This window comes from Mesitornis unicolor, unplaced genomic scaffold, assembly GCF_000695765.1.
Source record: "Mesitornis unicolor isolate BGI_N332 unplaced genomic scaffold, ASM69576v1 scaffold15774, whole genome shotgun sequence".
NCBI lineage: Eukaryota > Metazoa > Chordata > Aves > Mesitornithiformes > Mesitornithidae > Mesitornis > Mesitornis unicolor.
Window position 1 is genome coordinate 81,505 of NW_010182197.1, and position 26,908 is coordinate 108,412.

The 26,908-nt window shown below is 42.9% G+C and overlaps 1 protein-coding gene across 1 annotated transcript in view; it reads left to right on the plus strand.

The window, feature by feature from the left end:
- The window catches only part of SNTB1 (syntrophin, beta 1 (dystrophin-associated protein A1, 59kDa, basic component 1)), a gene marked incomplete at its 5' end in the record, with an annotated part of 52,703 nt that extends 26,194 nt beyond the window's left edge, over positions 1-26,509 (plus strand). The window contains 4 exons of the mRNA XM_010183695.1: positions 16,155-16,294; positions 23,308-23,504; positions 24,972-25,162; positions 26,396-26,509. Of these exons, the coding sequence (XP_010181997.1) occupies positions 16,155-16,294; positions 23,308-23,504; positions 24,972-25,162; positions 26,396-26,488 (621 nt within the window). The remainder of the gene's footprint in view (positions 1-16,154; positions 16,295-23,307; positions 23,505-24,971; positions 25,163-26,395) is intronic.
- Between the last annotated feature and the right edge of the window lie 399 nt (positions 26,510-26,908).

The window sequence follows — 26,908 nt, forward strand, 5'->3', positions numbered from 1 at the left end:
TTCACATTAGACTTTGGATGCAAGATAGGAAAAATAACCTGAAAGGGACAGGGTGAGAAGGGGAGTCAGTGGGTAGGAGAATCCAAAACAGGATCTTCTGGAAGAGCAAAGTTCTCTGCATGTATGAGAAATGCCCCATCCTTGCCTCATCCCTGATAGAGTTCCCCATTCATGCAGCATTACCAGGGCCTGGAGAGGGTGCACATGAAAGATGCGGAGTGGCCTCACACTCGACATGAGGCATTGGGGACTTATCCTTTCAGGCATAGAGGCAGAGAAATGAGGCACTGCTGTATCACACCTGACCTCATGCCAGAACCTGCTGGAATGACATCAGATTTTTTCCAGCACTAGTACAGCACACAGAAATAAAGCAATTTCAACAGAGATGTGGCACATCATCCTTAGTAATAAAAATGCAATAGTATTCATGGAAAACTCTGCAGTCCACTATAGAGCTACTTTTGCTGAAATGTCCCACAGAGTCACATTTTTTTCTGGTCTAATAGTGACATTAAGTATTTTTGTCTTCTAACAGCTTAGTCTTTTTTTAGAAAAGTCAGACAGCAGCAGTAGAGTCTCAGATATAACAAGCAATAGAAGTTAAACTTATTGGAGATAGGGATCAGAAGAGTCAGAAGAAGTTGCTAAAAAATGGTAGCACTTTGATGGCACACTGTTATGAAGAGTGAGACATCAGTGACTTCAGCAAAAGCACACCCGTTCTTACCAGCTCCAACTGCAAGACTGGTGAGGATCATCTCGAAGATCTAGATGGATATCCTGGAATACTTGTTTTTAAGCACAGGGATTTCCACTCCCTCCTTTGGGAGGCTGTTTTGGCTTGTACAATTGTGCCTGTTCAATAGTCAGGGTGCAGAAAGGGGCTCTGGAGCCAATGTGGCTGTTTCTTTGGGAGTAGATCAGAAGGAGACTCTGTGTGAGGGTTTGGACCTGCTGCTCCCAACATAGCTGTTGAAGAAAATGGACTTACCAAAGGTTTTCTCAGATGTTTGGATTCCCTGAGTTTCAGGTGTTGGTACGGTAACAGTAGCCCTGCTGGAAGGAAGCTTCTGGGTTTTATTCACTAGATGCTAATGACTGTTAGCCACAGTGAAGATTCCTGAAACTGTGTGAACCCATCGTGTTATCGTTGGGCCGTTCTTGATTTATACATTTCTGCTGAGCAGATGCTGCTGTGCAAACATTCATTTGTTGATCTTGTGCTGAAAATAGTTGCAGACATTGGCCAGAGTAGGCTGCCAATGTCTAGTATGGATATAGCTGCTTTTCTGTCCTTCATGCTGGCAATGTCAGTGATTGTTATGGATATGGCTTTAAAAAGTTCACTTTGAGGAGAAGCCTGCTGTGGAAATAGAAGCTTACCTATTTGCTTGTACATTATTATGAAAAGTGTTTTATGGTGGTGTCTCTGGCCTCATCCCATGGGGCTTTCTGCAGGGCCATTCACAGGAGGAATACATGAAAACTTTAGGTTTAAGCACACACATGTTCATTCCACTTAAAAAGTGCTTATTATTGCGATGTTCTTCGGATCCCTGGATCATAGGGCTAAAGAATTAATTAACACACTCTCACCTAAAATTTCAAAACAGAGGTTTAGATTGGCATGCCCAAAACTGCAGGTAGGTGTTAACAAGGCAAAGGCAATTGGAAGAGATGGAAGAAGTTGGAGGTTTTGCGGAGAGGAGAAGGCTGGAGAGGGATTGCACAGCTGCATGGGGTAGTGTCAGAACCTTTTAAGTGATGTTTTTGTCTTGAGGCCTCCTGCTTTTGTGTTTTTCTGGTGAAGCTGGTTATTGAGGATGAGCTGACTTACTGTTGGGCTCTTGTTTTGTTCTTGCAAGAGTTTGAAATGAGGAAGAGAGCAGCTCTGATTCTGCTGGTGATTGTTGTGGTTAATAACATGATATTAATAATTACATTAGTATGAGAGAGCCTAGGGACTAACCAAACCTGGAATACCATGGTGCAAGATTGCCGCATAAACAGTACCAATAGGAGCAGATCCTGCTCCAAACTCTGACCATCTGAGCAGGCAAGGTAGAGGAAGAAGGAAACACAGAGCCACAGGTCAGAAGTTGTGTCTCTGCTGTGATTTTTGTTCCTGTGGGAAATCAGCCAAATGGATGAGAGCAGAAGGATGAATAGAGGCTGGGAGAAGGGAAGTGTGGGACAGCACTGGAAGACATTAGTAAGTGAAGCTGAGCTATGGGAGCCTGCAAGAAGGTTACAGTGCAAGGAGAAGCCCACCTGCAGAGACTGCTGGGTGCAGACAGGTGTACAAATTGTGGAGTGGGCTGCAAGGTCTTGAAAAATCAGCTATTGGCAAGAATAAGACCAGCCCTCTCTGAACCTTTCATAACCCTATAAGATTAAGTCTTCACAGCTGCAAGGAGACCACAAAAGGAGGAATTTTAGCTCCCCTGTCTTCTTTCACGTCAAATTGGACAGAGCAGCTGTTTGCACTCATCAAAGGTCATGTACATCATCAGCTCCCATTAGCCTGGACACCGTCAAGTAAAACCTCAGCCTCTAGCCCCTTCAAATAAGTCGAAACAGCTGCTTGGATATTTGCGAGTGTAAGCAGAGGGAATGGGTTGTGGTTATGGGATCACATCCAAGTGAGTGAACAATTCTGTAAAACAGTTACGAGAAACCAACCACCAACTGGTAACGGTTACACACCTGTAGCCCTGCATGGACCTGCAAAGGGGTTCAATGTTTTGGAAGCAGCAGCATTGCAGGCTGCTCTACTAAAAAATGACATATAAGAAGACTGATCTCAGAGTTAACACAGATCACAAGACTGCTTTTCTGCTAGGGGAGCAAATAGCCCCCCATGTTGTCTGGTGTCAGCCCCAGAGGTTATGGCTTTAGTGCCTAGGATTCAGCAGCAGTGAAGGTTTTGCACATGTACAGGCCACAGCAAAGGATGTTTGCTGCAGATCCCCTCTTTTCCTCCCTCTTCTGTCACTCTGCAGTTCTCCCCTGGCATCCCCCGTCATGAGTTGCCCCTTCCTCTGATATTACCCGGGTTATCTGAGGATGCATGTTGTCCGAGGACATGCTCTTGAGTAAATGATACTTTTAGAGGGGTGCTGGTTATATGCATGAAAATGTAGTAATAGCTAGCCTGATTTCCATCTGGCATAATTTAGGAGTAAATCTATTGACGTCAGTGGAATTGAATGGATATAACTATAATTGAAGTCAGGTCCTGTATTTTTAAGGTTAAGCCTAGAAAACACTGTAACTTTCTCTCCCGCCCCTTACTTTTCTCTCTCAAGCCCTGCCACAAATATGAATGCCTTAATTGAGATTTAATCTATTTCTACCCGGTTTAATCAAAGATCTGTCAGTAAGGAATTTTATGAGATGCAGAGGTGAAGCCCTGCTGACTCCATGACTATCTTTAGGAAAATCTCGCTGGCTGCTGGTTCTGAAAAACCTCAGCAGCAGTTGCTCTTTTTTCCCGTGGTCAGTTGTGTCAAGCACCATATCTGTAGCTATGTTTAGTTCGGAGCACAAACATGAGGCAGAAATGGGAGCTTTCTGGCAAGCAAAGGACACGATTTGCAGCTCATTTGCAAAGAATGGTGTTAATTAATAGATTGTTTTCTGACAAATAGTTAATTGTGCCTGACTGTTTTCCATATGGCTAAGGAAATAAAAAAGCCAATGAGGACATGGTATTTAAACATCCAGAAATTTTGGTACAAAACCACTGGTATGACATCCAATCCCATTTGCTACACTTCTAAAATGAATAAAATATGAATATTTGCTTATGACAGTGTTACTGAAGTACATGGCTTTCAGTTTTCTTTTTGTGGTTTTATACTGGTGTTACTCAACTGAGTTACTTAAGATTTTTTTCTGTCAGTTTATGTAGGATGTTCAGGCCAGTACAAACTACAGAAGAGACCTCAATGAAATGACAAATATTTCTCTTCATAGTAGGAATAAAAATGAAGGAAATAATTTGTAAAATTTCCAAGTGACTTTAGTGGAAATACATTTCTAATGCCAAGGGTAGAATTACGTGTAGTCACTTCGATAATATTCATAAGTGTTTGTCCTCTTGGAGTTTTCGCTTTCTTGCAGCTGCAGAAGTAACAGCATCTCCATGGTGTTCATGTTACTCTCAGCCAGTCCTTACTGTAAATGGCTGGCACTCGCTGGCTGGGACGATTTATTAGCCCATAGCAGGAAGGAGTCTTCCATTGATGAAATCAGTTGGTTCATGAGATTGTATATCTCTCGTGCCAAAAATAATTTCTCTTTGGATATATGATGTGTTTGTTAAGAGATGTAAAAGTCAAATGTCATTACCAGGATGTTCTTTATTTTATTAAATTATGTATTATAGGGATAATTCTTAAATCTGAAGCCTTAGTTTCCCATCCTGGCCCCAGGCAGATACCTGTAGCATGCAATCTGCTAATGCTATCTTTGGAAATTAACTTTATTCCTCCCAAGTTTTTCTTCTGGAAGAATTTTCAGTTCTCAGTAGAATTGTCCAATGAGTAGTTAAATGCTGTGATTATTGCAAAAAAATATGAAACACTGAGAATTAGAACCAGATAAAGAGCATTAGCTTTCAAAATTGCACAGCTTATAGCATATAATTTGCTGATATTTGTAGGATTTGGGTCTGTAGATTGATGGCCTTAATTGTGTATCTTTTAGTAATCTAGATGAAATAACATGGCACAGCACTAAATCCATTTGTCCTGTGTGGCTAATTTAAAGCTCAGCATAAAGCGCTGCCAAGTAGAAGGTTCTTTATGTTTGTCTTCCTCATATGGCTCTGTTGAATATTCATAGTTTCTATTAACACACGCCCTTCAATATTTGATACATTTTTGTCGTAGATAGTAGACTAATTAAAAAGAGTTGTTGCCATAAACCCCTGGGCTGTGATCTTGTCAGATCTTGTTATAAAAGCAGTATCAGGTCTGGGAAAGTGATGCCTCTTGAGAAGTGGCGGCTTACATCCTGACCATAGGTCCAAACCTCATACCTTGAATACTTTTACTTAAGGGATATTTCTTCTGCTACCATCTTCTGAAATAAAGAGGCTTCATGAAAGCTGAGCTCTCATTTTTACTGTAGGTTCTTAGCTACAGAGAAAAGCTTGAAACTATGGGATGTCAGCAAAGCAAAAAGGCTTGACGGATCAGCAACAAATAAAAATGTATTTTAAATACCAAGCAAACCTCAGACTGATTTTCAAGCCCCACTTGGCATCCCCAAGGGAGCTTTGGCTGACGAGAGCTAGTAATACTGGTTTCTTATTAAAGCTGCCTTGTCAGCTATTTTCGCAGCGATAGGGGTATCAGTGTGTTCATGCACCAGGTAGGTAGTGGTGACAGCCGTCCAGCACATCACAGGACCAGGGGCAAACTGAAGTTATCCCCTGAGCTTTCTCACCTGCATTCTTCCCACTCACCCATTTCCTCTGTGACCATCACTCTCCTGAAATTACTTGGGCAGGGTTAGGGTAATGACCATCTTAAAAACACATTTAGCTAAAAAAAAACCAAACCAAAACAAACAACAAACCCAACAAAACTGGATTTTCTATTAGTCTCCCAAGCATATAGTGATACCTGACCTCACAGTATCTCCAGGACCACTGTAGCACGTGTCCCAGCATGGGAAACAGTTTCCTAGTGGTGAAACTGGCCAAGGACTAGGATAGATAGGGGATTTCTGTCAGGGGAGGTTTTACAGAACAGGCAAGACAAATCTTGGGAGCAAATCCTTTTCTGAGCAGAGGCTGAATGAGTTGATCTCTCAAGTCATCTTCAGCCCTTTCTCTATGAACCTAAGCATTCACATTTCTAAACCAGTGACTGGCTTAAGCCCTCTTGGAAGGCAGAAAAGGGATATTCTCAGCTTTTCAGTGGGGCAAGTGGCGCTTTTTTATTAGATCCTATTTGTCTCCTTTACCCTTTTATTGGAAAACTGACATCCCAAATCAAACAGAGCTCTCTGAAAGGTCAAAGATGTTAAAATTCAACTTCATCCTGGTTAAGGAGTGAAAGAAAGGGAATTGGATGTTAAATGGAGTAGCTATTCATTTCCTACCTTTACTGGCACCCTGGAATCCACCAATACTGAGATCCACTGTGAAGATGGACTGGATGGTCTTCCAGCTGGCCATACTGGTTGCCAAGGTGTAGCAAACTGCAAAACTCTTTGGTGGACAGAGGTCTCTTGGAGCTCAGCTGGGTTCCTGGGGGAAAAAAATCATCCTGCCCATCAGAAAATGTTGAATTTGATAGAAAAATTCTAATGAAAATTACATGTTCCTTTATTTCCTTAGCAAGAAAGCAGGTATATTCCTTGAGTATGTTAGATAGCTTGTCACTGTGCTGGTGGAGACACAGACTTTCTGTTTCTATCCATTTTAAAAAAGATATGGTGTCAAATAATTGAATGTCTCTGAAAAAGACAACCAGGTAAATAAATAAATCATAAAAAAGACAAATATGGAAACTTTGTGTGATAGATTTTTACTTAGGGATCTAAATAAATAGGTTTGAATTCCAATTTGTGACTAATTTTCACCAAACTTTTCAGAAGCCTGTGGCTGCTCCACATTTTTTCAAAATTAAGCTAGATTGTTTAGGACTCTACTTGAATTTTTACTTTTTGAGGAAGGCTTCCAAATATTACTCAGCATGCTCAAAATTCCAGTTGCTGAGGTATAACATATAGATTTTATCAGTGGTTTTTGACAATAATACATTTATGTGCCAGGCATGCAGTGAGTTCACTCATCTGCTTGAGGTCATTAGTTGCATTGCAGTCCATCAGTATTACTGAATATTGATCAATGACACAATAGACTGAAACAACATCATATTCTGGGCTGTCCTTGAGACAACATAATAAAAATGACAAAGAAACATCTTGTTCTCTCTGTATTGCTCCCCCACTATTTTTTCTTTCAGCACTGGTGATTTATAATGACCCTCGAGTAAAGCAGTCAAATCTGTCAGTCCTGAAAAGGTACCCATCACGATGGGCCATCATTTCTGAGATTGAATATTTGGAAAGACAGTATCCTAGAAAAAGGCACAGAACATCTTCTGGGACAGATTTCAGTCACTGTAGTTTTATTGTAGACATTGATGATTACCTGTCCTTCACCAAACAGTCACTGTAATAATTTGAAATGGCATTTTACATGTTTGAGCCATCATTAAAAACTTCAAGCTGCTTTCAAATCAAAACTCCACCTCCAGCATTCACGTTTGATTGGGCACTGTTGACAAGTGTTCTTGAGCTGATGATTAGAAATCCATGCACATTCACTGAGCTGAAAGATGAGATGTGTGTATCTTTTGAGGTAATGGGTATTATTCTCATTTATCCTAATCTGGCACCCACTTGATCAGCTGAAGTCAGATTCACTTATAAATTATAGACTCTTAAGAGACAGTGAGTTGAAACTGTGGTGTCTTTACATTGATTCTGCTCCTGTACAATTACCGTTATCCTCCCCTGATGATGATGAACTCCCTCATAAAATGCTTCACCTTGGCTTGAACAGAAAAAACTGCTCACAGCAGAACTCCGGCATAGCAACCTGCAGGGCATAGCAGAGAACAGTGGTTGCTCCTGGTATCCTGGAGCACACCTAGGGAAAATTGTTTTTCTCCACCACTGAGTAACAGTACCCATTCTTGAGCAGTTGCACTGGAGATGTGGTAATGCTTCCGAAGCGCCTCATCTCTTGTCTTGGCTCTAACTCAAATCCATTCACAGGTTTGGTCCCTTTTCTTCTGGGGCTGACCCTGATGTGCAAAATGGCTCCATGAACTGAAGATGAAGATACAAGACCACTCCGTGGTCCTTCTTAATGTTTCCTAGGGCAAGCTTGGCTTACTGGAGGAAGGGGACTGCTCCACTTAAAGAGAAGTTCAGTGTTTTTCCATCAGTGCTAGGATTATTGTGCTTTGAGGTCCAGTGTTTATTTTGGAGCACAGCTGCTCATTTCTCCCAGAACTGAGCTGTGTCTTAGAAGTACAGTTCATCCTGCATTTTAATTCTGTGATTTTTATTGAAATAGTCATTAAACTTCAGGCAGTTGCTATCACAAACCTTTCCATGATAAGTTCATAAGACGTGTTTCAGAAAGCAAGTTTGCAGCCACTCTCACTTGCAGTCTGAAGAGCCGAGACATCCCATAGACAAGTCATGTGTACTCAAAATGCATGAATACATAAGAGATGCAAAGATGACTGCTAATAGCATCTTCATCTTTATCCTGGATGTGTGGTGTGAGTGTGCTGGAAGAGAGAGATTGCTGTGATTACTTCCACTTTTGCACAGGTATTTGCTTTTATATAGCAGCTTTGTGCTCACCTCCACTCTTCAGGCTTTCTGCTCTTTTGTTCAATCAATATAACTGATTAGAAAAGCCCAAGGTTAATGGTCTTCCCTTCCCTTTTTTCCTCCTTCCCCTGTGCCTCCTTTACAAGCAATACTTAAAATGTGACCTCTTCCAGCACAGGTTTGTTCCCAGCAAAACAGGCTTTGAAGGGCGGTTGAAGTGGAGCTGTCCACTGTCTCTTGATGAGCCTCAGTGGCCGATGGAGCTGGGCCGTGTTGACCATCTCAGGTGTCTGACTTGCGTTCTGTCTCTGTCCTTGCTGTGTACAGGTTGGGCAGGCTCTCCTTGCCACAGCCCTTGAGTGACGAAATGCCCTCTTCCTTTCCCTGCTTTCTCCTGGCGATTTCTGAGAAGCAATAAAAAGTAAAAAAAAAAATATAGCAAAATGCAAGTTTTTCTACAGAAATCATTTAGCTCAACACTGTATCTTTTCAGGAGTGGACCTTTGCTGTTTGCAAAGACTTGCTATCATAAATTACTACTACTTAATTTCAGGCAGTGTTCTCACAGACTGAAGAAGCTGCTATAGAAGAAGAGGTGTTTTACTCAAAAATAATCAGAACACTTCTTAAAACACTGTAGAGTTCCTTTCACCTTCTCAAAGATGAAAAGCAAGCTGTGTCTTTAACAAATGGTGTGAGGCATTTACCATCTCTTGTGCTCTCTGCCTGGACTTCACTGGAAAGATTCTTGACATCATCAGAAAGTTTGGGCCTCCTGTCTCACTGCAAGGGAGCTCTGACTTATGGACCTTCAAATCTCAACTTCATATGTAGCAACATGATCCAGGGTCATAGTAGAGGTTTCTAAAATAGATGAATTACCAGTTTTTTCCCTTTTTGAGTCCCCTGGATTTGGATTTCTGTGTATTTAATTATCCAATTTCTGTGAACCCATAGACCAGGAGAATAAAGAGAACACATTAAGATTTTAAAATTTTCTCATGCAATTGTGAAATATATTTTTATTTAAGGTATGTTGTACCGTGAATGAAGTTTATGTGATGCTGGATCTTCCAGTCCCTTACAAGGGGACTTTTGCAAGGAATCTACTACAAAGGAAATCCAGAGTGTTAAACTCTACCAAGTCAGAAGGATCAGGATACATATTTTATACAGCTCTAAATGATTTAAGGTACAAGGTAACTAGAAATCATCCTGCAAATCCTTAACCTGTGATAACCATTTTATATGACTACTGCATTCATATTGATGCAACATGCATGCAACGTGTATGCCTGAAAAGCTGCATCTGTATGGGATGATTATACAAGCAGCTTTAACTCGGGAGCAACCTAAATGATGGCTTTCTGATCCAAATCTGGACTTCTTCCTTCATTTTTTCTGGTGTTTCATAGACTCGCCGAATAATATAGGTTGGAAGGGAGTTCTTGTGGTTCAAACCCAACGAGGTCAGCTTGGTTAGGGCCTTGCCCAGTCACGTTGTGGGTATCTCAATAGGTGGACATTTCACAGGCTGTTCCAGTGTTTGACCACCATGACACACTGAAAAAGTTTCTCTGAGTATCAGATCAGAATTTCCCTTGTTTCCACTTGTGCGTGTTGAATCCCCTTCGGTCACTGTGCACCTCCAAGAAGAATTTGGCTCCTTCTTACCTGTAGTGTGGGAACCCTGCAGTCCTCCAGCTCTGTTTCCCAGGGGCTCAAGTCTGAAATCTAAGAAGTCATTAGAAAAACTCCAGTTGACTTTTCAGAGCTCTGGAGTAAACAAGCACTACAAAACTAGGACGAGGCTATCATGTTTGGCTGTAGGCAAGGTCTCAGATCACCGGCCATTCTCGTGTTGGTGAGTACATAGGATTGAGGTGCTTCTGTTGACATTTAGAACAATTTGGGTAGGAGCCAGAGCTGTTTGGAAATCCTGTTAGTCCAGAGAGTCAGGACATAGGCTTGACCCTATTGCCATGCTGACACAGTTGACTGTGTTATTTTTGACAAAAGTTGGCTTGTGTCTTGTCATTTTAAGGGCTATTTAGACGGAATTCAGCCTTGAACAGACCTGTCTTGAGAATGGGTGTCCTGTCCATACTCATGAGTGCCCCTAACTGCAACTCTCAGTGCGTCCTGGGGCTCTGCTCAGGGTAGCACAAGGGTGGGATCAGCGTGGTTTCCACTGTGGTCCCCACCTGACCTGCATGGCTCTGGCTGCTCGCACAGCAGCGGCACCACCGCCATGGGTGTGCATCACTGCTTGCTGCTCACAGGAGGCAATATTGTACCCTTTGGGGGATTTTTGTGTGCGCACTGACTGTAATCCAGATCTGATAATGGCACAAGCCACCTTTGGGCTGTCACTGAGGTCAAAGAGAGAGAAGAAATAAACCAGACACATTTTCATTAGCTTTTCTTTTTCTTTCTTAAACAATGTGCACATTATTTCCTGTTTAAAACTACAAAGTTTAGCAGCAAAACACATCTTATCCGCATGTGGCGTGGGAGGAGTTGATATCCCTGCCTAGGGCTGTCATTTACACCCACTCCTGTGTTGCAGATTGCCTCCCACCAAACAAGCTCACAGCAATACCAGTGCTGTTGCATATGCTGGGGTTTGTGTGATGTATTTCTGCATCGCTGCTGTTCATCTTGCAAAAATCCTTTTCAGACCCAGCTGTTATTTTCAGGGACTGACAAGTAGGTTTCTGTAAATGAATCAAATTTATTCTGAACATGGACATAGCCCTTCATCAAAAGAAGACAAAAAGGCAAGAAATAGGTAGCAGAATGTATCCCAGCCTGTGTGGAAGCTGATGCTTGTCAGCACAGAGGGATTTCAGGTGAAGGAGGATGGAAAATAGCAAGAAATAATGTTTCAGAAAATTCTTCCTTGGTTGCTCCTCTTGTGCTCTGTGTGAGGGGATAGCGTAGGCTGGGGACTTGGGAGGGGGTGATCTAAAAGGGGATTAAACCACCTTGTGTAAGCGTAAACTTGCTACCTTCACAGTTCTCTGAAATGCCGTGTTTTGGATATGTGCTGCAGTGGAGTCTGCTGGCAGTATGTAATTTGTTTACTAAACAGGGAATGTAATTGAAATGTCCCTTTTGAGTTAATGAAAATATAAAACAGCTTTCCAGAGTAGACTGAGGTCTTTAATTTAATTATCTGTGAGCCTCAAAGATTAAAAGTATTCTTTCATCCATTCCCGGCAGCCTGAAGTCGATGAGTAACTGAAATTCAAAGAGAAACCTTACGAAAAGGAGACCTGACAGATGAAAGAGCAAAGGCCCAAACTGTGTGTAAAAGGATTTATCTCCACTGAGATACCCGTTGTCTTTACGGCAACCAATTATATGTGAAAAATATTAAAGATTTGGAAGCTGTGATACCCATTAAAGGGGCCAGGGGTCCTCATCGCCTGCAGGAAAAACAAGCTGGCTCCTCTTTGAAATATTTCTTGCCATGTATCAGAGGAGTTACTTTTTAAGGGTACATTGCATGCAGTGGCCTTAAGCCTGTGAACAGTTGCCAGAAAGCCATCAGGAGCAGTTGTACAGGTAGTGTTGTGCTTGCTACACCCTTATTTGCAGAGTCAGTCCTTCAGATTTAAGATTCAGCCCTAAAGCAAAGCCTGGAGCGATGCTGCCCCACCATTGCAAAGGCATCCAGAAACAGCCAGAGCTCCGCTGCATCCTCAGTGCAGTGCGACCTGGGGTGCCCTAACACTGTGAGAGCTCTCTGCTGTCTGCATCAAAGCACTTTTGCTATGGTGACAGCCAAAGGCTGATGGACAAGTCTGCACGTAGCTGATGAAATACAACAGCCCGTCTTGTGCACTTTTTGTTCCTGCTGTGTGTGTTATGGCAGCATTTGCCACCCCAGCAGAGGTGTCATCCCAGGCCATCAAGTTGTTAAACAAAAATAAATTAGGTTTCAACCCTGCCGTACATGAAACATTTTCCAAATTCAGAAAGGTAAAGCAAAGGGGTGCATATGGGAAGAAGTGGGGTTTGCACTTCACAAGGTGAGTCTATGAGGAGCAAAGAGGTTTATGAGTAGCAAAAAAGGATGCTTCACCGCACTTGGAGTTTTTTGTTAGAATATGTTCTCCCTTTTCAGGTTTGTACTTGAAGACTTTGATCTAGAGGAACAGTGTCCCTAGGACAGAAAAAAAACCCAACAAGTTTGCTTCTGGTGTAAACATTTACAGCTTCATTGACTTGAAATTGAATTTCACTGGGAACATAAGCAGTGACCTCAGCTGGGATGAGCAGAGCATGCAGAGAGTCACTGATACTTTTTGCTTAGAGTTACCTGAACAGTGCCCAGAAAACCAGCAAAAAAATGCTGATTCATTATCATGGTGGGAGGTTTGAGAAGTACTGATTTTTCTTTTCTCTAATTCATCTATCTTTGAGCTAACATTTTTGACTTTGAAAAAGGATTGAGTTTGAAAACCTTTGTAAAGTGGATGGTGATTGTATTTGTCTGCAACACAGATCAATGCACTTTGGATTGTACGTACGCAGGTGGGAACTGGGGCGAAGAAACTGTAGTGCAAGTGCCAGAATTCTGCAGAATTCTGTCTAAGAAGCTGTCCCTAACCAAAATCTAAAGTAGTGCCTCTAAAATGTATCTCTAATGATACTTAAATTTACTCTTACACAAGTATTTAATGTTAACTTTATGATACATCAGATTTTAAAACCCTTAAAACTTGAACAAATCCTTCACTTAGCTGCCTGTAAGTAGCACCTTTTTTGCTTTTGTTTTATAAGTTGCTGTTATACTCTGGTTTGGTATGACACTTGCTAGATTTGGATTAATTTCCCATGCTGATTCATTCTGAATGTGCCCTGTAGGCTAATAGTATATTTGCAGCCTTTCTTCTTCTGTTGAAAAATTTACATTTACGGGACAGCGTGCTCTCTTTGATACCTTCCAGAAGTGCCGACTGCCTGTTGAACAGCACAGCATCAGCTGTGAAAGTCTGATCCAAAGCCCAATGAAACCAGGGAACAGTAATGCAATTCAAGGTTTTTAAGGAAAGGCAGTATCTTTTATTAGATCAGTTGTTACAGTTGGAAGAAAAACAGACAAGCTTTCAGGCACACAAATCCTTCTTCAGGTCTGAAATAGCAGCAGTATTGCTTACACCAGCATTCCTTAGCAGTGAGACAGCAATGGTCCCAGTAAGGTTTAAAAAATGTGTTTAAAAGTGTGTGTGTTACATGGCCCTTCGTACTGGGGAGGGCTTCCTAGCAGGACGCAGGCAAACACCATTTTCCTCACTCCCCTTCCCAGTATTCAGCCTACAAACAGGGGATACATCCCATAAGGAGAGGTAGCATAAGGTCACTTATTCTTGAGAAAAAGTCATCATTAGCTTATGACCGAGCCATTGCCACACTTCTGTTGAGAAGGACTGGGGCAAAGCTGTGGGCTTCACTGTGCTGGTGGCAACTGCAGGATCCACGCTGGAAATTCTGGCTCCTGATGTTTACAGCTGCCCAGCAAATAGCTGTGGGACCGCCTGGCAAAATGAATTTTATTCCCTTTCTTGTGGTTGCTTTACAGGGAACAGCATTTCCCAAAGTTTCTGGAGCCACAGTTGACTGACCAGACAACTAATAACAAAGCTTGGAATTGAAAATGCTGCACAGGCAGGACAGTTCTGCAGTCTTTGGATTGCTTCTGGTCACAGGATTGAAAAATAAGTAACAGCACAGTGCACTGCCTGCTTACTGCTCCAGATCCGAATTGAGGATCTCAACATCCTGCTTTTTCATCCTATGAGAGAGTTAATATTTATCTTTCTTTTTCTTTTCTGGAAATCTTCAAAAGTATGTACTAAAATCTCTCTGGTGAAAGAACACAGGCTCCAAAATTAAAGTTAACATTGACCGTAACATTTACTAAATGTTAACATTAACTGTAACATTTATTTCTATATTCCCATGCTAGGAACTGAGGTGTTAGCTGTAGTTAATAACTATGGTATTAAGAAGCTGAGGATGCTTTTTGCTTATGTGAATATTTCCATGGTGCGTGGGCTGAGAGAACTCTGGATTTTGCATTCTTTCTGCAGTGTATTAATAGGTGTGTTAATTATGTGGTTGCTCTATTCAGCTCTATTTGAAAATAAAAGGTTTCATTTCAAGAAACTGTCATCACAAGAAAACTATAAATAAGTATTGATGCTTCTGAAGAAATTAAAAGGATGAACCATTTATGACTTTAAGTTAATTAACACACAGACATGAACAATCAATGAGCAAGTATTGCTGTAAACAGCAATATGATTATTGGAAAAGCTTAATTCAGAAGGAAAAATACCTCTTAAAAATAATGCAAGTCAAAAATCTTAGTTTAAGATCAGCTTTGGGCATTGATACTCTGGTGTGAAGCTGTCTTACAGCTGTCTTGAAAGTCCTTAAAAATTTAGAAATTTGTGGAACCCCTTCTTTATATAAAATGCAATGTTTGAAATGTGGTTCTCAATCTGGACCCAAAGCTTAAGGCACATTGTACTTGGGGATCTGAATCACCATTCCTGGTTGTGTCATGCCCAGCCTGACCAACCTTTGGTTGGTCCCTTTTATGTTTTTCTCCACCCAGTGATGTGCCCAGTGACACAAGCCCATGGCAAGCAGGCTGGCATCAACCATAAAACACCCTAGACAACTGCTTCTGTTTCCCAAAGAAGGTTTTAGTGGAGAACCAGATTCTCTGGTGAATCTCAGACTTGCTTTCATTCCCTTTAGTACCCAGCCAAGACATTTGGGTTTGAAAGCATGGCTGTGAGTGTTACTGCATAACAGGGCTTCATTTTCTTTATGTGGACCAAAAGGAAAGAGATTAATTTGTCTGTGAAACAGACAAGAGCTTCATTCTTACTTGAAACTAAGACCCTTTAATGCTTCCATCTATTTTAAGACACTTCTATGCTGCCAGAGTAGAGTAAGTAAAAACCAGGACCCATACTTGGTCCCCATAGTGGTAATTGTGTAGCCATGCGGACTATCACATGTCTAACCTGCCAAATATAATTCCACATCTGGATCCTGCAGCTTGTAAAGGGCTGTGATGCCCCAGTCTTTAGACATTTTCTACAGATGGGTTTGAAATGTAGATGCAGATCCACCACTGAGTCAATGCTTCAGATCAGCCCTATGTTTAGGTTGGATCTCTTTACAAATTGACACTTGTAAAACTGGAAGAATGGCATGAAGGAAGAGCAGCAATGAAAATGTGAACTGCTGAGGCAAAAAGCATCTGTTCCCAAAACACTATTTTTTGCTACCTGTCACTCTTCTTTAATAGTGATGATGCTGAAGCTTTTTTCACTCGTGGAAATAGAAACAGCAGCAGCAGAGTCCAGCACTCAGGTTAATGTGCCAGCTACACTTGAATGGTGTGTGTTATAAATATACATTTAAGGTCCTTTCATGCATACCACAGCTAAATAACAGCCAGTTTTGTCTCAGTCTTCTTCCACTACTGCATTTATGGAGTGGTCTGTAGCAAGGGAAGGCTGCAAGGAGGGCTGGAAGTGGTAGTGCTAATGCGAGCAGCAGATGTCGTTCCATTTTACTCCATTTCTGCTGCAGCTGGTTATAAATTCAAGTGGGAGATGTCAAAAAGCCATGGAAATAAAACTTTCTTTTGTTCACTGTCGCACTCAAGACTGGACATGGTCATATCATCAGGCCTTGCACAATGGTAACTTTGCCTCTTCTTGTTTCACTAAGACTTTGCTCTTTTTCAGGTGCCGGGAGACAACGAGAAGCACTGGAAACCAGTGTTACTGGTCTTGACAGAGAAAGACCTCTTAATATATGAGAGCATGCCACGGATGAAGGAAGCTTGGTTCAGCCCTCTGCATACCTACCCCCTGCTAGCCACCAGGTACCTGAGCTTTTTATTACAACCACTTCAAGAGCAGCAGGAACAGCTGAGTCAGCCAGGGACAGGTATAGGTGGTGCACAGCTATATATCATCACACTTGAAATGTTATGGTTTGAGAAGCAGATTCTTCATCAGTGGGCCAATGTGCTCAGCTTAACTCCTCCCTTCTCCTCCGTTTAAAGTTCTGGCTGAGGCTGATGGCCAAAAGCCCACCAGAAGGATTATGGACACGGCCGCTTGGCCCAGATCCAGAGGCAGGAGTGATGAAAAAGCTGAGAGCTCAGCCTTCTGAGATTTCTATCTCACTGTGCAGACCTGAGGGCTTGGCAGAAGCACTCAGATTTACAGCCACTCCTCCAGGCTGAAAAACATGAGGTTGTTGCCCCAAGTTGGACGTGCTGGTGTAGCAGTTCTGCACCACTACTTTGGGGCTTTGGGGGGCTTGCGCTTGTGATAGGGACACTTAATTTCAACACAGCTTGTGTTCCTGCTGGAGGAAAATGAATTCCTAGCTTTTTTAGCTTAAAATGGTGAGCTTGGAAGGCACATTCTTGAATCTAGGTTGGAAATAACCATCTGCATTATTTCGAAGGTCTCCATCAGCACTAATTCAGAGTTTTCCCATGGTTGTCTGTATGCAGTGGAAACTGTCTGTGCTTCTTGATGTGAATCTTAATCACATTTCTCTGCCAGTGTGGTCAAAGGGCTTGAGAAAGAGCTGCCGTTCCATTGTTTTGGCCTTGCTACAGGCCTCTATTATAGCATTTTCAATGAGTTCTCATTCAGAAGGGCTGGTAGCACAGGGCCAAAAGCAGTGTGTCTCTTGCTGCCCTCTCATTAGTTAATTTTTGTTCTTGGTCTCTTAGTTCTCTCCTCAAATGAACTGAGGCTTTGCTGCTAAATCATTATATTAAAGAAAAAATGTAACTCCGTGAATTATGCTGATGGTTTTGTCCCAGACTACATACCCGTGATGGAGCTTTCAGACTTCCTGAGAAGATGGCTTCTGACTCACCCTTTGTTATCATAATGTGAGGCAAGAGCCCTATGCTTTGCAGCTTGCAGCCTGCTGCAGGTCATGATGGTGAATGTTGACACTGCCAGGTGGCAATTCCAGATGAGTACTGGGTCAGGTGTTGGAGCTGGAGGCTGCATCCAGGTGTGTCACTAAGCCTTAGAGTTTTTGGATAGAGAGAGCCCCAGCAGAAGGTGACACATCTGCCCTCTGCTTTGGGGTGTCCTTCGTGCATGGACCCAAGCCCTCCTCCTTACAGTGACTGGATGTCCTGCAGCACACCCTGCCCCTTTCTGCCCACACGTTGTCAAGTGTCAAAACAGCCCTTTGGTGGGCATCATCAGCCCCCATCATCAGTTGTGGTGAGCTGATGTTTCTCTGCAATCAGTGACCGCCAATTTTGTAGATCAAACAACCGAAGTCCTCATCTTGGAGGCCCTGTTACTCAATTACTTTTTCTCAGGAGTTCAGATTTGCTAGCAGACTGGCTTGCCTTGAGTGGGGTAGTCATCTCCCATCTGATGGGATTCCCGTGTGAGTGGAGGATCGTCAATCTTCAGGCTGGAGGGGAATGAGATGTTGCTTGGCACAGGCTGCTGAAGGATCTTTATGGACTGGAGAAATGATCAGTCCATAAGAAATATGGAATACAGTTCAGAAATGACAAGCACAAAGTTCAGTGCTGGGGAATAATCAGCTGTGCTGGTTTAGGGTGGAGAACAACTGACAAAATAGTTAGTCTGCCAGGATGCATCTGGGCAGCGCGGCGAAATTGCTTAAATCTTTGGTGTTATGTTGTTGGGAGAACAGAAACAATCATCTTGGGTTCTAGCCAAGTGTTGCATGTTGAGCAGATGTAGTAATCTAACCTAACTACACAGCATGTGTAAAGCCTCAGGTGATACAGCGCCTTCATGTGAGGCACTGTGTCTCCAAAAAGATGCCAGTTAACTGTGGAAGGTCTAGAAGAAAGCAGTGCAAATGCAAGACCTAGAAAACACTCAGTAGGGAAATACTTAAGAAAACTTGGTTGTTTAATCTAGAGAAGTCCATGGAAAACATGTCAATAGTTTTCAGGTATGAAGAACACATTCTCCAGGTCCCTGCTGGATACAGCAGGACATAGTTGGCTGCATTGGTGGCAGGGGAGGTTTGGGGTAGTTCCTGGGGAAAACGTTGTGTGTGGATGTGGCGCTGGATTAAATTCTCTGGGAAAGGTGTATGATCCTCATCACTGGAGACTCTGAAGGACGGATGACGCTGTAACCCTCAGGAGCACGGGCACAGTTAGCCCCGCTCTGGGAAGGGAGATGTGCCAGGTGATCTCCGGAGGACTATTGCAGCCCCATCTCTGTGATTTCTTGTATTGCTGTGAATTCAACACTCAGGTAAAAAGACAGCAGATACACAGAACCTGAGATTCAGAATGGGGTCGCAATCTGGTAAATACACGAATCTCCAAGGTGAGCAGATTCCATAAATTGACAGATTCCCTAAATCATTACACCTACTGGTTTAGATTATTTTGATTAAAACCCTGCAGGATTCTGCTTTTATGATCTGTCACACTGAGTGCAGCTATACCAAAAAAATACACAGGGATTGCTGTTGGTATTGACTGCTGCGTTCATGCTCGGTCAGTGATTACCCTCCTCGTGACGGGTTTTTTCAATCCCCTCTGTGCATTGATCAGTGCAGTTTAGAACTTTTCACCTGGAAAGTTTGCAGACCACATGTTGTTATCTTGGCTGCTCCCATCTTTCAGATTTTTATGAGTCCTTGGGAAAACATTTTTGCTTAGCTAATGCATATTTGAAAAGCTGCTGAAACTGGAAAACTTCAGTGCCAGATACTGTACAGAGTCATGCTTAATCTACCCAAGACATAATGAGCAGAGAAAATTGGAAAGTGGCAGAAGGATTACAGTCTTCTTACAGTATTTTAAGAGCAGAATTTCATCATGCCCTTTCTGTTTGTTGATAAGTTTGCCTTCAACCTATGGATGCTATTAAGACCTAAAAGAATTTTTCAGTCAGTCTTTCTCAGCTTTGTGTCGAACATAAGTAATAGCTCAAATAAAACTGAGATCAGGAGATTTAAGTTGTTCCTTTAAATCTCTGCACCGGGAGGCACAGCAGCTGGCTTGCAGCCCTGACTTCAAGGACCTTTTTGTCATAATCTCTGTTTCAGTGTTTCCTAATGCCTGAATAACAGTGCCTCCCTCTAGCATGGGAATGGGGCTTAAGTAATTACATCTTAAATGTTTGCAATCAAATTGCATTATCTATGGTAGCCAGATATGAAATGAAAAGAAAAATAATAATAATAGAGCAGTCCATGTGGGACACTGATTTAAAGATCAGGTAAGTAGTTTTTGTGCAAAGCTGAGGTCTGTAACCAGAAAGTATTAGAGCAGTTTGATAGCGAATGCCATGGGAAGTTGGGGAAGGAGTTTGGGCACCCATAAGTAGTCTGTGCAAGTGGAGACAGGGGCAAGTGGGGAGCGTTGAGGTTCCCCAGCACCCCAAGGAAGGTGTCTGAGCTGCTATGCAAGCTGTGCAAATTTTCCACTCATCTTTCTGGGGCAGTGGGGGTGACTGTGGCTTCCTCCTAGGCACAGCTTGGATGAATTGAGAGCATATGCATGGGTTCCCAAAGAGCACGGCCATTCCAAAGCCAGTTTCAAATGTTAAGGGAGGGTAAGGAGTGGTTTCAGCATAAGAAAGGACAGATAATAGTGGCTTTTTACTGGGCAGAGCTGCATGGCTGTTGATGCACTTGTATCACAGCCTCTTCTGAGATAAATCTCAAATGAGCAGCTGAACACTTGCTTTGAATGTCAGGGCTGGTTTTGCTGTCCTTTTTGAAAAGGCCAGTAGCTTGTGCTGTTGCAGTAAATGGTTGAAACTCTTTTCATAGCATTAGGATGAGAAGCTGGTCCCAGCATGTCTCAGCCGGCACCAGCACTTCACGTTGAACTGTACCATCCTGCTATCACACCTTTGCAGAGAATAATGCCAAAAAGATCCCCAAAACATAGAGAGGCAAGGGAAAAATTAGAGAAGATTACAAGGGTCTCCCTGAAGCATGCCAAGAGTTGCCTTTTACAGGCGCTGCCTGCGATCTCCGCGCTGTGCAAACAGACTTGACGTGACCAACCTTCTCCTGCCCTCTTGTGGCCCTGGCTCCTCCGAGAGCCGTGCTGGGGCTCCTGGGCACTCAAACATCTCAGAAACCTCCACGGAGCCAAGAAACCTTCAGGGACAGCGGGTGGCTTTTACCAGAGCCGGCCCTGGGGTGCCTTTTTGGCTCTGGGGTGCAGTGTGCACCGTGCACACACCCTCCACTGCGGTCAGAGCAACAGGAGGCAGGAGCGAAGGGAAGCCTTCTGACAAGTTTGTAAGACTATTCTTTTGCCTTTTAAGGTATTTTTGTGGTGGTTAGGATAAAAGAGCTTTTGTGTAAGTGAAGTAGTGCCTATGAATGCAACTTTATTAAAGCTTGGGAATCCTTTGACTTGTACCCAAATACATCAGGGCTGACAGCTGATACGTAAATACTATCTAATGTTCCCCTGCATATTTGTCTTGTTCATGTTTAACTGCATGATTTTCCAGTGCATGGTCTGGAGTTGTATTTTTAAATAGTTTTTTTTTTAAATAGTGAGACTGAATTTTTAATAACAAGGGGATAATACAAATGAGAAGACAGTTCACCTTGTTCATGGTGGACGTGTTCACATAATTTAATCTCTAAAGTACATCTTCATTCTATCCATGTGCTGAAACACCTAAAATGCCAGTGCTGTGGATAAAGTATGAAGACATAGAGGAGCAGGAGGTCGGTTTGAAAGGAAATAAAACTTTCCACCCATCTGTGTGTCACACATTCGATATCATAAGCATTGAAAAACAATTTTTAGCACAGCTGATGAGCACTGTATAAAGCAGAAGGGAAACTATGGAATAGTTTTATTTAGATGACAAACTTGATGTGATTTCCCAGGCTGCTTTCCAGCAGTGCTCCCAGGTAGCAGAAGGCAATGTGAGAGTGGTGGCCCTGCCTGTGCCTGGGCAACCGATGGGGACAGGCAGCCGCAGAAGTCACCAGAGACTTCAGTTTCCCATGTCCTGTCTTAGTTATCGAGATGCACCTTCCCCTCACAGTTTGCTCCTCTTGACACCAAGTAAAACTAAATAAAAGTTTTTGGGCTGTTTCTTAGCTGCTGACTCCCCAGCTGTAAAATCTGCTGTTAGAAGGCCCCGAGTGTCCAAGCTGAGCAGGGTATTAACACAGCCCTTACAGAGGCTGGAAAGCATTTGGGGAGGGTGGTGGTGCCTCTCTGAAGAGGCTTTCCTGTCCAGGCAAAGGGCAGGGCACGCTGCCCCTTGCTTCCCGGCACCTCCTGGGACACCAAATCAAGACAAATGCTCTAAAACCAAAGGAAGTTACCATGAACCTGGCATGAACAAATTTTGCAAATCTCCTAGCGGGGTATGAAAGAGGAGTACGTCTGTTTGGCACAATGCACATCCCAAATGTCAGCACAGGCTGCCAGGGAACTGGGGAAAATTTCAGATGCTCTAGGGTTAGTGTTTCAATAACTGTAAAGCTAAAGTTGTGCTTTTTTCTTTCCTTTCTGCTTTTTTCCCCTATTAAAATTTCTCTGTTCGATGGCATCCTTCTACAGTGGCACTTAACAGGCAACTGTTCTTCCAGATGCAAAACAATAATTTGGGGGTGAATTAGCATTCAGTAGATGATGAGTATAATCTAATGTTTTATGCTTCAGCACAAGTATTCTACTACCGTGCTACATACTTTACTTTATAGTCTCCCATGAAGTATATTGTTTGCCTATAGGAAAGGAAACAGGAGGCACAAGACAGAAATAAGCTTTTCAGAAGAATTTCCGTGGTTTCATTTTGTGACTTCCTTGGAGTCACATCACCCAAAGACTGATGAACTCCTCTGGATTATTATTTTCCTCTGAATCAATGTCATGTCCCTGAGCGAATTCTGTATTCACTGTCTACACTTCTGCAGGAAAAAAAGTCCAAAAGGACAGTCTTCATGGAGAATTAAATATTATAAAGTGTTAATTTTTCTCACTCAAAAATATTCCCTTGAATTAGTGTTTTTCCAGATGAACAAACCTTTCTTGGTCATGGAAGATCAGCTGTTGATGCCAGGCAAAACCAAATGTTAATTGGAGCAAAATGTGAGAGAATTTCAGATGACAAATAGCTGCAGCATTTTGTGTTTCTCAGGTTCCTTATGGGAAAAGTATGCACCAGACAGTACTTTGGCATCTGCATGTTTTACAGAACTCCTTACTTTATCTGACAGCATTTATCATTGAGTTTGTCTGCAGATATTTAAGCTTTATGGCCACTGCAGCCTGGCAGAGAAAATCAGATTCAGCTGCCTCATATGAGCGAGTCCCTGGATCTGTGCACCAAACCCCATCGCCACAGACCAGTCAGTGATTTATCTTGGTTCCTCATCCAAGGGGTGTTTTCTACAATTTGTTAGGAATTTAGGGCTCTCTGGGACATCCCCATCATCACCTGCATGTTTGGCTGCTTCAGTACTCACTGCTTTAAACCTTTACTCTTCTGCGTGTCGCTAGGAGTCACTCGAGACTCAGACACAGAGGAGATGAGTTCTTGTGCTCCCAGACGTGCATTTAGGAACATATTCATCTCCTTCGAGAAGGAGCAGGAACAAGTTGCGCAGAGAAGTGGTACATGCCTCATCTCTGGAAACATTCAAGGCCAGGTTGAACGTGGCTCTGATCAGCCTGATCTAGAGGAAGATGTCCCTGCTCATTGCAGGGGGGTTGGACTCGATGACCTTTAAAGGTCCCTTCCAACCCAAACCACTCCATGATTCTTTAATTCTGTACAGAGCAGATCTGTGCTCAGGTGGGGATTTTGGCACAGCACACTGTGTCAGCATTATAATTCCCTGGTGTGTTTTCAAATCAAATTGCAGGTTGGTCCATTCTGGCCCAGGAAAAGGCTCACCACAGGCGGGAGTGGATTTGTCTTTCGCAACCCGTACCGGTACAAGGCAAGGGATCGAAACCCATCTGTTCAGGACGGAGACCAGCCGAGACCTCTCACTGTGGACGAGGAGTGTAGTGCAGGGCTGCCACAACTCTGCAGAGCTCATCACAGAAATCACCACATGTAAGTAATGCCTGCGACACCATGTCTCCACACCTCCTCATAACACTTACGGGTGGTTCAAGTTCTTTCTGCTAGATGCCATTAATTTCAAAAAAAATGTGCAAGTTTAGAGTTCTATGTGTTTAAAATATTGTCCTGTTGATTTCTGAGCCAGTTCCAGCTGGTGTGGTGCTGGTGGCCTGTGACACAGTCATTTTCCTTCTCTCTTTCGTTCTTGTTTTTGGCATGATATACAACCTAGTACAGTAGCCACAAATACAAACTAGTCCAATAGCCACATTTTGACAGCTTGTCATTTCCCTCCCTGAACATCAGGGTGTCAGTTCTCAGCACTTCTGTCCATGCAAAATTGACTGTAATAACAGTAGTCGGCTGCAGATGCTCTGGAGTGATGCCCTGTTTGGCCAGGTAGCTGCTGGCCTGGGGTGGCTCTGAGGCTTTGAGGCTGCACCTTTGAGTGCCCCCAGGATTTTGGAGTCTTTCCCCCAGTAGCCCTACAGTTGGCAGGGCTGTTAACGCTGAACATTATCTCCAGTCAGCCTAAAAATGTGAGAGCAAGGGCCAAAGCACCAATCTGCTCCGTGGTGAAGGACAGCTCTGATTTCGTGAAGCCATCAGTTGTGCTGCAGAGCGTGGGGACGCCTGCCCGTGGCTGCCAGGCCCTGCACCACATGGAGACCTCAGGTGCCTTGTGAGGGCCTGGAAACCAACCAGGGTGTCCAGTGAGAACCACCTGGAGGGCACATCCAGCTCCTCAGCCCAGTGACACGGAGTTGTTCATGGGAAAGTAGGGGAAAAGAGAATTTGGGATATGAACACCTAAACTCTTCGTTTCTTAATCTGGATCATGGCCTGTGTTTCTGAGCTGAGGGAAAGATGCAGACTTTCTGCTGCAGAAGCTATTATATACAATTACCTGAGCCTTTTTTCAATTACCACAACACTAATGAGGACTCAGGAGTGTCTTCATCTTTGTCAAAACTCTTTAGGGATACTCTTAACAGCTTCTAATTTTGTTGTGCATTGTGCACCACATTTATTGATTTTGGCTATGTATGTCAGACGTAACAAGAAGAGCAGCTGTGACTTTGGGAAGGTTTGGAAGGAGGAAATGCCAGCCTGGGCCTTCCTACACTTCAGCAGGTTGTTGTGTCAGCATATGGATGTGAGCTGCAACAAGAACACAGCGAAGGGACCAACATCAGCTTTGTTACCGCTCAGCACAATTTTAGTCTGTGTGTTTACACCATAACGAGCAAACCCTGCTTGGACCTTGCGCAACAGAATGGCTTCTGTTGTTTTTCCAGATTTGCAGGTTTACGGTTAGAGCATGATTAGTCCAGTTTTAGGCAAGGTTAGTTTCCACACGATAGTGCTGAGATCAAATGAAAAATGCAGATATCTGTAGCCAAATGGAATTTGTTGCTTTTAAGAACGTTACAGACTCAATTTTCTTCCCTTCTTCAGCTTGCACATACAAAAGCCAGGAGTGCCGTTTGACCATCCATTATGAACATGGATTCTCTCTTACAACTGAACCACAAGATGGTGCCTTCTCTAAGACAATTGCACAATATCCCTACGAAAAACTGAAAATGTCCTCGGATGATGGGATAAGGATGCTTTATTTAGACTTTGGAGGAAAGGATGGAGAAATTGTAAGTACCGTGTTTAGCAAAAGGATGCATGTTACCATCCAGCACCAGTATTTAGGTGCTGTGCTTTCTAGTACAGCATGACAATCTGGCTTTAGGAGGAGATAAACTAAAAAAAGAGAGAAAATGGTAAAACCATGCAAAGAGGGATGAAAGATTTCTTACATTTAAGAAGTTGTATCTCTAAATAGCCAGCTGTTACAGTTTTTGTATGTATCAATTTCACTTTTTAAATCTTTGCGGGTGGAAGAACTGAAGAATGAGATATTATTGATTCCAATGTACACACAGGGACTTTATGTAATGACAACAAGCGATGGTTTAGACATTTCTGAACATCGAGTTGCTGAAAAAAAATTGAAGACTACAGATGTAGCGCAAACTGCCTGCTTGGGTCTCTAAGTTAGCTGTCACAGTGCCTAAAAATAAGGTGCTTATTCCTGCAGGCAGTTTAACTACTATAAATTATGCATGTAAACATGGTCTTTCCAATTATTTTCAACAGTTCCTGAGCACACTGGGTGCTTAATTCTTTGTGTGACCTTTGATAATGTGTACTCTGCGAACTGCTTATTGTCAGGCTTTCAGGAGGGAATTTGTCACTAGCTCTCAATAAAGTTGATGCGTGACTGGTGGAAAGGCAAATCTGTTTGGTTTTGATGTGAACCCGGTGTTGAACCTGCTGTCCACACTGACAAGTCTGTCATGCTTGGCAAGCGTGTGGTGAGATGATCTGAATCGTGACTGTGGAAAATGAAGTTTCAGTTCAGTCTCACTGCCAGCTGTGTGAACAGAGGAGCAACCGTGCAGCATCAGCTGAAGGTGCAGTGTCCTGGCTTCAGCAGTGAGCGACAGCAGAGGCACTGGGTGTTGGACGCAGCAGTCCCACCACCATCCCTGGTCAGAAACAGAGCCCGAAAAGATGGAGAGGTCAAAACTCTTGGAAAACTGCTTGCAGTATCTGACTCAGTTTTCTGCTGCCCACCCAGGTGGATGCAAGCCCAGAGGCACCAGGGTCTCATCTGCTCCCAAGATGCTTATTACTTACTTTTAGTAACCTAAATATTTGCAGCTGTATGCAGAGAAAAGACAATATGTTGTGATAAAAGGTAGTTATTAATAGAAGCCTTTTCAAAACACCAGGCAGCAGTTAATCAAGTACTCTGTAAATGATTGCTTGTTTGTGCTGTAATCTAATCAAATCATTCTCAACTTGATTTCTTTCTATACTTTCAGCAACTGGACCTTCATTCCTGTCCAAAACCAATTGTGTTCATCATTCATTCCTTCCTGTCAGCAAAGATTACAAGACTTGGCTTGGTGGCATGAGTGGGATACAGCTGTTTCTTCAAAGAAAGGCAGAGGGACCATGCTTATCTGAAGAACAGTCAACAGCAACGACCCCTACCAGCTCGGGGTTCAGTACCAGGCCTTGGGCACGTCTGCAGTCTTCCAAGGCCCAGGTTTTATTTGATCAGCTAAAGAGGAAAAACGATGGATTTCATTGTAAATAATGGGATTTTTAAATCCCATACGAGACAGTAAAAGCGTGTAGTACCATACGTGTAAATGTTTCAGAATCATAAATTGTGCCTATTTCAATGTACTTGTTTATATAGAATAAGTAAAGGGCTAAGCAGACAAGAGTGGGTGTTGGTTGTGATGCAAGCTCAAGGTTGTTTGAATAGAAGTTCTCCAAACAAGATTGTCCCACAACCCAAAAGTAAAATGTTTTTTCTGTTCTAACCC